General features: G+C 37.4%; 3 protein-coding genes across 3 annotated transcripts; all 3 read right to left on the bottom strand.

Moving 5' to 3' along the window:
* Nucleotides 1-1,294: 1,294 nt before the first annotated feature.
* On the bottom strand, nt 1,295-3,456 carry CBG08267 (the record flags this gene model as incomplete). Its single annotated transcript, XM_045236201.1, has 6 exons — nt 1,295-1,414; nt 1,462-1,519; nt 1,564-1,668; nt 1,713-1,785; nt 1,829-1,892; nt 3,415-3,456. The coding sequence occupies 6 exons, from the start codon at nt 3,454-3,456 to the stop codon at nt 1,295-1,297; spliced, it is 462 nt and encodes a 153-aa protein (XP_045093729.1).
* Nucleotides 3,457-4,774: 1,318 nt separating this feature from the next.
* On the bottom strand, nt 4,775-6,579 carry CBG08268 (the record flags this gene model as incomplete). Its single annotated transcript, XM_002639886.1, has 6 exons — nt 4,775-4,831; nt 4,882-4,951; nt 4,998-5,422; nt 5,467-6,176; nt 6,399-6,497; nt 6,546-6,579. The coding sequence occupies 6 exons, from the start codon at nt 6,577-6,579 to the stop codon at nt 4,775-4,777; spliced, it is 1,395 nt and encodes a 464-aa protein (XP_002639932.1).
* A 1,497-nt stretch (nt 6,580-8,076) lies between these two features.
* On the bottom strand, nt 8,077-10,634 carry CBG08269 (the record flags this gene model as incomplete). The annotated part of the gene is made up of 8 exons (XM_002639887.2): nt 8,077-8,304; nt 8,998-9,227; nt 9,275-9,432; nt 9,479-9,642; nt 9,890-10,120; nt 10,165-10,305; nt 10,352-10,521; nt 10,580-10,634. The coding sequence occupies 8 exons, from the start codon at nt 10,632-10,634 to the stop codon at nt 8,077-8,079; spliced, it is 1,377 nt and encodes a 458-aa protein (XP_002639933.2).
* Between the last annotated feature and the right edge of the window lie 519 nt (nt 10,635-11,153).

The following is an 11,153-nucleotide window of genomic DNA, read 5'->3' on the forward strand; positions in this document are numbered from 1 at the left end:
ATCATTTTCACACTTAATCAGCATTCTGGAACCACAACAACAGTAGTAAAACAGATTAAAAGTGAGAACGGATTGGCATCTAAAAAGGCCCGACCGCGACACATTTTCTCCTTCTATACACGTCTAAAAAACTCGTTCATTGGCCTTAACGGAGAAACTAATCGAAAGTGCCAATCGAGCGTATCGTATTGTGTTTATCTCTCTCTGTCAAACTGATTTGTTAGGTGCCCCCCCCCTCGTTCAAGTCACACGGAACAAAATTTATATTGTGTAGCAGATGGGAAAGGGGAAACTGCAGAAATGTTGATGAGAAGCATGTGAAGAAAAAAATGGGACAGCCGAGGGGAGAGACGAAGGATAAACGATTCGTCTGATACGGATCACAAAGGTCGTAAAAATGATTGCAAATGTTTATACAGGATTATAAATGTTGACTATGTGATAAACGATATATGAAAACTGATCCATAAAGCAATAAAAAATAATGAAAAAGATAAAATAGAAGTAGTGGAAGAAAAGGGGATTTGAAGGTGGTGACGTCTTCTGGATGTTTCAGAAGAGGAAGCAAAGTAAAAAACACTCAACTGAATGGTGCTTGAATCTGGAAAAAAAACAGAACAAATCTTCAAAGGGTCACGCCTTTTTGTGGGTATGGTGTTCGGGTACAAACAATGTTTCTGGATTATTATTATCGTTTGATTTCAATGCGAGTTGCTGCTGAAAATTCCAGGGTTGTGAAAAAAGTTGATGAAATTTGTAGAAAAATCGAAATAAATAGGTCAGAAAACAGTTTTTTAAAATACTTGCACATTTAAATGCGCTTTTAAGGTATTCGCTACCGTCTCGCAACGACAACTACCGTTACCTGAAAATATTTTCATTTAAGGACTTCTCGGGCGTCGCCGGTAACTTCTGGCCGGAGGCTGGTCGGCTTCTAGACGGAAGTTGGTCAGATTCCGGCAAAGACATTATCGGAAGCCGACCAAAATCCGACAAGCTTCCGGCGAGCTTCCGACCCATTTCCGATTTTCTTCCGACCTACTTCCGACCTGTTTTTGTATATTTTGTCATATTTTTAACTCGGAAGCAAATTACCCAAAAGTTTATTATTACAACAAAATCAACAATTAATGTGAGAAACAAGTAAAAGTGGAAGCAACACAAAATTTTTAGCTATAATTATGATGATTTTGGTAGAATTGGAGGACCGTTGTAGCTGCTCGGGTTGTTCTTGGAGTGGTTTTTTGAGCTGAAAGGATTCAGATGAGGAATACTCGCTTGTATAACTATTTCCTTACAATCCTACAATATCCTTTAGGTCGTAATCATCTGGGTCTCTTGAATTTTCTCTGCAATAGTCTCGGAACGACTTCATATCTCTCCAGGTAAGATGTGGCGAGCAGGTGGATCTCTTCTGTAAGAAGTTACATAGATAAGGCAAAATAAGGTTAGCGAGCTTACCTTGCAGTTCAAAAGTTTTCCACTTTCCAAACAGAAGTGGTATTCGCGAAGATAGTTGCTGAAATATTGTTATTGTTATCCAACAAAGGTGATCAAACGTACAGCATATGCCCAATACTTGATTTACTGGTTTCGGCCACGTTTTCCGGTTTATCTCGTCTTCTTTGGATTTCTTTCATTGGGTCACCAGAAATAATTTTGAGAAAACTGAAAAAAGAGTGAATATTACGAATATTTATAAATAAAGTTACCTCTCATTTTCGCTGATTTTTCCGTATAACAGATGATCAGGAAGAAACACTCCAACTACATCGTATGAAAAATCTGAACACAAGTTGTAAGATTGATTTGCTATTTAGATTCTCACTGAGCAGAGTATCTGAAACTTTTTCAGGTAGTAGCTGAAAATGTTTATCCGTAGATCTAACGCACTTTGGTCGGTAGCTGTAATTCCAAATGTGATATGGTGGGTTCAGCGCCTATAAGAAAGTAAATATTTCCAAAACTTTTTCGACTTCAAACTCACATTTTTAAATACTCGTGTCAAAAAATTTGTCATCTGACAAGGGAAGTGTTTTCAGACGGGGGTTGAGAATTTGCTCAAAATTTGTGAAAAGGTACTTTCGAACATGCTGAAAACGATGTCAGCAATATCTCATCCCCGAATCCAATAAGAATCGAAATATGGGCTCTCAAAGTGTTTTCAGTGCTAAATTTTGACCAAAAATGTTCATTTTCCGAGCTTTAAACTTGTTTTTCATGATGTTCTCAAATGCGAACCTCATTTTTGAACATTTCTCTATCATCTAGAATAGTTTTTGAACAATTTCAAAAAAAAAATTTGTTGAAAATTTTTGAAAAATACACTTCAAAAGTAATTTTTTGAAATTTTTTTAAAAAGTTCCAAAAAAAGTCCCAGTTATTCAGAAACGATGAAAATAGCGTTCTCACAATATTTGACATCCCAATTTCGCTTTTGGGCTCAAAAAATTTCCGAAGAGTCGTAATTGCTAGAACCTTGACAACCCCTAGCTTCTCAAATATTGCTGGAAATTGACTGGAATCTATAGAAAGAGGTTCGAAAGTTATATTTGATCGATTTAGAAGTACTACATTTCGAAAAGGGTAGAATTGAGAAGTTTCCAGAGGGTAGAACTTTCGTTTTTTAACTATAGGATAATGTAAGAACCGGTCAAAAAGATCATCAATAAATTTTTCATCAAGTTCTCATAAAAATCTTCTTTCTACTTTGAAAATTTTGAAAATTCATCAAATTGTATCATAAAGTGTCTAGAAGGCCAAACTGGAAATCAAAAATTCGTTTCGAAAAAAGCAAAAAAAGTTTTACCACAACGGGGTTCGAAACAGCATATTCACTCCTAATAAGTCACCCTCTTACCACAACGCCACACAGCCGACATTTTCCTCTGGCGCGGATGGCGTAGAGGAGGGAGGGGGATAGAGGAGAAAGGTAGAGCGCGAAGTCGGTAAAAAAATTTCAGACGAAGATTTTAAGCTTCCTGGTGAATCCGGGGACGAGATATTTCTGACATCGTGTAGAGGGAGTCTCAAACTATAAGTACTAAAATTTTGAGCAAATTCTCAACCCCCGTCTGAAAACACTTCCCTTGTGAGAGAAGGCACAGTCTCCAATAAGACTGTTTTGTAGTAAATGTGCATGATATCGATTCTCGGAAATTCGTCAATTGGCTCGATAACATGACTCCTTCGAGAGTTCGTTTCGTGAGAATTCCGTGAGAATTCCGTTTCGTGAGAATTCATCTTCGAACACTCATACTTGAAATCAACACGTACAAATGCCTTGTTCCATATTTTCCAAGTTAATCTCATCTCGACTTTCATCTTCATCTATTGTAGTCTCTAAAAGAGCAACTGTGTATTTCCAAGTTTTACAAAATTCTAACCTTCAAAATCTTCTTGAGAATCCCAAACTCTCCATTTCGTTAGCTCACCGTTTCGCATCATTTCCCCCATTTTCTCTGTTTTCGCCAATTGAAGATTCTTCATTTCCTTCTTCCTTTTCTTCTTCTTCTCCTAATTTTATTCTTTTTTGGTAGAAAAGCGGATTCCCATCCGGCTTCTGAAATAATCAATATTTAATATACATATATATATATGGATGTTTTCTAACTTACGAAGTCTTTTCCTTGATTGGACTCGTCTGGGCATTTTTCCAAGGTTTTTTCGAAATTTCAGCGAGATACACTCCTTTATCTCAGATATATTAACACTTGAAATTTTTTGAAAATCGAAAAGAACACTGAATTAGCTTAAATACAAAGAAAATAGGCGAAAACGAAAGAAAAAAAAAATAGAAGAATTGAAATGAACCTTCTGCACGCTTCACGACACGCACCGCGCTCAAGTTCCGGCCAAAATCCGGACAACTTCCGACCAATTTCTGAACAGCTACAGGATGCAGCGGGTGCATTGTGCATAGCACAACCATATTGTTATTTGTCATACAGTGCCCAAACAACTTGCAGTTGATAATCAAAGAAATTTTTAAATATATCTACCAAGTTTTGAAAAAATCTCGAAAACCCATTCAAAAGTTACAACCGTTTGAATTCATAACTTCAGATTACCGTAACACTCTAATAGAACGCCACCCGGACCGTTTACTTTGAGCCTATATATCTCACTTCTTTTGAAAGATATAAGAAAGTTGTCAACTAATAAAATGTTTATCATGATATCAGCAACATTTTATTAGTTAACCACTTTTTGATATCTCTCACAGAAAACGAGATTCATGAGCTCAAAATTGACGATTTGGGAGGCGTTCTATAAGAGTGTTTACGGTATCTATTTTATTTGGACGTTTTTCTTTGAGTTTGAGAGGAGTCTGTGAGTAAACTGAAAGGAAAATTCTTTGGAAACATATTTTAATGTAAACAGTAAAACTGTAGTTTCTGAAAAACAAACAGTTTTCGTCTAGAATTTCCTTGTAATGAGTAGCAATCGGTTTTTCACAAGTGGTGAACATTACGTTTCCTTTTCAATACTCAGCAAATTTTTGGCACATGTGCCGCTACTTGGGGCACCGGTGCCGCTGCAACGCGGTAATCGTGCCCGGGGGGTCGGGGCACGCATGCATTTTGCGTGCCGTATCCGTGCTCATGTGTGCCGTTATTTGAATTTTTTTCTCGAAATCGGGTGAATTTGATCGATTTTTCTTAAATCAAACAGTTTATTTGATTAGGAATGCAACAACAACAAAAAAACAACGATGAGAAAATTCAAAAATGTAGAGAATATTGCGCAGATTGTGTTGAAGATGGCGACGACATTAAGATTCCTCCTCCTCTTCTCCAGCTTCGTGGGCCTTGCTCTTGGCAATGTGTCTCTGAAAGAATGTTAAAGATTATTGTCGAAACAAATTGGATGGAAACTCACTTTTCTTCTTGCGAAGTATCCTTGTGAAGATCCATCGGCAATTATGAATGTTCCTAGACGAAGCTCTTTGCTGAAAATAATTTATTTGTTAAATGAAAAGATTACAGATAACTTACAGAGCATTTTTAAATTGAGCTCGAAACGTATTAGTTTTGAACGATTTTTTAGCAGACGAAACTTGGACGAATTTCTTCTTTTTAGCCTCTTCGGTGGCATAGTTCTTCAACAATCTCGAATTTCCGAACTCTGACCGATATTCTGGTTCGTCGAACTTGCAAACACCAGCACCTCTCAAATGGAAAGGATCTAACGTTAACTTCGAAGGATTTATAAACTGGAACACAACAGGCACTCCTGGTTTTGTGTATCCACGGATTCCCTTTTCAGCACTATACAAAATTGAGTCATCTGTTCTCTGTGGAGACGTATACATCTCATTGAACGATACTTTTCCATTCCCAATTTTTACTCCGGTAATTGAGCATTTCGAGCATCCTTCTATAATGTACCAATTTGGAAGTCCAGAGATTGCGTAGGATTCCTGAAATCATTCTATGTTCCCTTTTTTGTATTGTTACAAGTTACCTTCATGTCACAAATGTATGACATTAAAGTCATTCTGAAAGTGATCGTAGTTCCATCCATTTCCACGCGTAAATCCATATCCTTCAAAATGTCCAAGCTGCTCCTAACAAAGGCATCCAGCATGTTTTTCTGAACTCCTCCTTCAGAGTATGTCATTGAAACGAGAGTAAGACATTTCCCTCCAGTTCTGGTTTCGACATCCACACCTTCCACTCGCAATAAAACAGGAGTCGCTTCGCGTTTCGAAAGCCTTTTGAACCTTGCTCCGTCGGAGCTAAGTGTGTAAATCAGATTGATCAATCCCTTCTGATATTCCGTTCTTGTTTCCATTTCACAACGGTAGCCGGAGAAACGTCTAACGTCTGTACCGTGGAAAGTTTCTTGTCCTTCATGAATCCTCTTATGCGCGTAGAGTATTTCTTTCCCGTGATATTTTAGAAGATTCATTAATTGCCATTGAACATTACATATAATCATTGTTACGGTATCAGAAAGTCTGCTTGTCGGTTTCAGGCATGCTTCGCACTCGTCTCGTTTTCCTTTCTTCTTCCGTCCACAACAATGACAATAAAAGTTCATTTCAAGAATAACCTCGTTACGGAGCAGCTCCAACTCTCGCTTGATAACACCCAATGATACGGGCGGTGGTGCTCCATTAATAACCGACATCATTCCATCGAGTCGATCCATAGAGTTTTCTGATAGTCCCTCTGAGAGCACAAATTGATGTAGCAGGAAATTCGAATATCAGAGTCTTGAATTTCTCTTCTTTCGTAGTTCATCATTGGTAAGAGACAATCATAATCGACATCTTCCAAGTTTTCACCGAAATCCACCTGACCTGAAAACATAGGAACTACCAATAACCTTTCAAAAAATTTTTAACACTGTCATTTCAAAATAGTTCAGTTTTTCACATCTCGGTCACTTACTCATTTCATTTGTAGTATTCCTAGTTGCTGGTCGTAAACTACTTTCTTCTTTTTCAGTATCCTTCCACAGTTCGAAATCTTCATTTCTCGACTCCATAACTGAAAAGATTTTCGATAATACTATTACTTGAGAATTTCCCAACTCACCGATTTTCTTCCGGTGTCTTTTCCAACGCGACATCTGCTACGGCTGCTGTCTGAAAACTAAAAAGTGATACATTTCATGACTTTCGAACGAAAAAGACAAAAACGGTAACGGCACGGAAGGGGCACGGTAGCGGCCCGCTTGGGGCACGGGTGCGGTGTTCCACGGTCACTTTGAACGCGGCACCGTGCCGTTTGGATGCGGATCCTGTGCCCCTCTGTGCCCTAGCGTGCCGAAAATTTGCTGAGATATGACTCTGGGTAAGGTAAATAATTCTGATCAACTTGTTATATCCTATCGCGAAATATAGTTTTCCTGATTCTAGTAAAATTCATCTCGAATTCCAGCCTCTTTGAAAAGGTTTTTTGTATGTAAAACAGATTCATCAAACTGCCTATGCAAGTTTTAACTCTTAATGTTTCATAGACCATCCAAATCATACAATCTCATGTTTCATGAACTTAATAAAAAGGATTAACATTTTCTAAAAATCAAAGTTTTGAAGTGTCGCCATAGCCAGTAATAATGATATAACAGAGTGAACTTGAAAAAAACTGTGTGCCTCAAGAGTTATGTAATCAACCACTTTTCCGATCCTAGCTGGAAAGATAAAAAAGATAATTCCAAAAATCAAAGTTATATTTCTATTTCAGCAGTGGAATAATCTATCTGCAAAGTTTCAAAATTGTTCGATTACTTAGAAGACAGTTTCAACGATTCTATCCGATCTAGTTTTTATGTATAAAACTCTAGTTTCCCGGGAAATTGCAATTGCCCATAATCTATTCATTGTCCCGTTTCATCATAATCATCTAAGACGCCACCCATTTTACATTCGCTGTACATTAAAAAATGCTTCAAAACGTTCTACCCAATTTTTTACTCTCTGTATTTTATCCTGCTGGAACTCGCTTCCAAAAACCGTGTTCCCACCCTTGATTTCATCCATCTCTTTTAAAACTAATTTAAGTCATGTTAATTTATCTTCTTTCCTGTTCCTAGACGAACATAACTTCTAACTCATTTGTTTAATTTGTAACACATTGATTTTATAAGTGACTGATAGTCCTGAATCAAATAAATTATTATTATTTGTTTATGTAAATAAATTCTGCCGCACCCAGTATCAGTTTGCAACTTCTGACCAAAAGTTGTCCAAGATCCGTCCAAAAGCCGAACCCCCCTCAACTTCCGGCCAGAAGTTGCAAGCCGACAGCCGAGTTATTATCCCGATTTTCACTGCTTGTTGATGAGTTTTCTGTTATTTTTCCCAAATTTTAAACAAGTCGGAAAGAAATTCATTTTTATAGGGAAAAATTGGCAGAAAATAGAGATATTAAATCCGGAAAATAAAAATATTTTTAGGTTACCGAAGATGTCGTTTACTTCGGCCACGGCAACCAGCTTCTCTTTTCCACAGCTCCGATTCTTTTGTATCAACATAACAGAACTCTCTCTTTTTATTCTAGAAAAAATACTGACAAAAAGGGGCACAACAGTTCTCTTTTTTCCTTCGTCTCTGCTCAGTTTTCTTCAATTTGTATTAGCAGTGACTTGCTCCTGATTTGCTCCACCCGCCTTATCCTGTTCCTCTCGTCGTTTTTCAAATTCTTCTGGCTTCAATTGTACGAAGCTCAACTCGAGCATGCGATTCACAATCACCACTGCCGCATAGTTATGTAGTTCATCTTGATAACGAGACGCCGAGAAGACAGTGATAAGACGACGATCGGCAAAGAAGGCATAGCCGTACTCGACAACCTCAAAGGATATTCTTGGACGATTTTCAGAATTTCAGAGTTTAGCTTTTGAAACTTCACAATTTAAAAATTTCGAAATTTCTGAATGTGATATTTTTGACTTTTGAAGTTCTAGAATTCCAGAACTTCGGAATTTCGAAATTTCGAAATTCAGAATATCAGATTTTCAGAATTTTCGAATTTCAGATTACCAGACTTTCAAAATCTCATAATTTCATATGTTCAGATTTGGACATTCGAAATTTCCGAATCTCAACATTTCAGAATTTCAGAATCTCTGATTTTTGGACTTTCAGAATATCAGACTTTCCGAGTTTCTACATTCCTGTATCTCAGAGTATCAGATTTTCTGAATTTCAAACTTTAGATTTTCCAAATTTCGGAGTTTCCGATTTTCAGATTGGCAGTTTTTCAGTATTTCAAAATTTCAGAATTTTTGAGTTTCAGATTTTTACACTTTCAAAATTTCAGAATTTCAGGATATAATCAGACTTTTAGACTTGAAACTGCAGAATTTCAGATTTTCAGAAATTAAGAAATTCGGATTATCGGACTTTCAGATTTTTAGGCTTTCGAAATTTCAGAATTTCAGAATTCTTGTTATTCGAATTTCTAGACTTTTGAAGTGTTAGAATCCCCTAATTTCAGATTTTCAAAAATTCAACATTTTTTGAGAAAATTGTAAAATGGATACCTGATGCGCTCTGACAATCAAATCGATATCTAATCGTTTACACAAATCATCGACTTCTTTCTTTCCAAAAATATGAGAAATAGCACGAATCTTATTTGGCTCAAAACCGTTCGCGGTCTTCTCAGGATCCGCCCAAAGTAGGTCACAGGCTAGTGGATTCGATTTCGCTGTTTCCAATGGTAAACCGATTCCACGAATGTCATCAAGAGTTCGGAGATGAGGGGAAATTCCTGAATTGCTGACATAGTTCGATAGTTCTCTATAAAGTACAGTATACCTCCATGCATACACAGAATTCGTTTTGAGACAATTGCAGCCAATGGCATATAGGAAAATACTTGATTGAAATGTGCATAGAGTCTCTCCGCAACACCAGTATTGGTTCCAGCACCACAACGGAATCTTGTTTTAAGTTCTCCGTAGAATCCGTAGTTTCTAAAAAAGAATTGTGCAGATATTCTTAAAACCATTGCAAACTAACTTGTTGATAGCTTTCAATTCGTGGTTTCCTCTTAATAAATGAACTTTCTTTGGTACTGCCAACTTGAGAGCAAAAAGCAAAATGATGACTTCCAACGAATGACGACCTCGATCAATATAGTCGCCCAGGAACAGATATTGATTTTTTGTTGGTGCTCCACAAGACTGAAAACTCAATAAAAACTGTAATAGAAGCGCTCCCCTATCCTTAAACTTTGAGCCGTTTTTTCTCGGTTTCTGTCGGAGATATAACAAAGTTGTCCACTGATAAAATCTTCATCATAATAACAGAAGTTTTTATTAGTTGACACATTTTTGATATCTTGCATAGGAATTGAGATGCATGAGCTCAAACTTGACAGTGTGGGGATCCTTCTAATACATGTTTTACGGTTTGAAGAAAAAATCTTACATTGAAAATACGAAGTAAATCATTATACTGGCCATGAGTGTCTCCACAAATATTGATAGGTGCTTGTAGTTCGAGAAGCGGTTGAGCCGGTGATTTCGGAGGTGTCACGGATGTCGTAGCAGATGCGGATCCAGGCGGAGGAGGTGGTGGACCAGTACTACTTCCTTTTTTATCCGGTGGACATGTGTAGTACTTGAAGACACGGTTTAGGAGTATGTGGACATCTTTTTGCTAAAGAGAATATAGTTAATCTCGTACCAAAAAATATTGCTCACTTCAAATGGAACAGCTTTTGCGGTTCCTTGTTTTAACAACTTTTTGATCAATTGCGAAAGTTTGAATCCTTTTTCGTCTGCCTCAGTGATGTTCCATTGGTTGAAATCAGAAGCTCCTTCTTTATTTGTGTCAGCAGTTGGCTGAAATATTTTTCTGATTTTTTTAATGAAGGAATTCAAGACTCACTTTTGCTGTTGGTAGTGTTGCGCTTGGAATCGTCGATGGTGCTGCCGGTGGGGGCGGAGTCTGAGTTGCTGGAGAAGGAGCATTTGCCGAGGGAGTTGTGGATGGAGTGAAGCAGTGGAAGATGGTGGTGGATTCGGATTCGAAGCACTCATTGTTTTGAAGAAGAAGGTCTGAATTTGCTTCGGAACAACGTTTGATGAAGAGATGAGAATCGGATGAAATGATCACGGTAGGTTCCTTGAGTAGTTATTGAATAATGTGTGTGCGTAGTATGGGATCTCATAGAACCTCACTTTTTACAGATTTTCAGAATTTGCTTCTGCCGTGGCAAGTGTTTCACGCAAGTTCCGCACAATTCGAGTTTCCATTTTCTATATGACCTACTTTACTTTTATAGTACTGCTTCACAGGTTTCGATCTACTAAATATTCAATTTTTTGTTATAACGATGTTTGTAACCATGGAAAACTTCCTGAATTAATTTATACAGTTATTTTTGATTATTCCTGTTGTTTATTATGGTACCACGAACTCGGAGCTGTGGAAGTGAAACGCCGGTGACCGTGGCCGAAGGTATCACAACGACAACTACCGCAACCTAAAAATATTTTCATTTTCCGGATTTTTTTCTCAATTTTCATGTGGTTTTACTCATTTTTTCACTATCAAAAATTTTTATCTTCCGACTGTTTTGGAAAAAAATAACAGAAAACTCGGCAAGAAGCAAATAAAATCGAGATAATATTTCTGGAATATTTTTTCTGGGTTACGGTAGTTTTCGATGTGGGAGCTTCGGCCATCG

The sequence above is a fragment of the Caenorhabditis briggsae genome, assembly GCF_000004555.2.
Source record: "Caenorhabditis briggsae complete genome, chrI, whole genome shotgun sequence".
Taxonomy (NCBI): Eukaryota; Metazoa; Nematoda; class Chromadorea; order Rhabditida; family Rhabditidae; genus Caenorhabditis; species Caenorhabditis briggsae.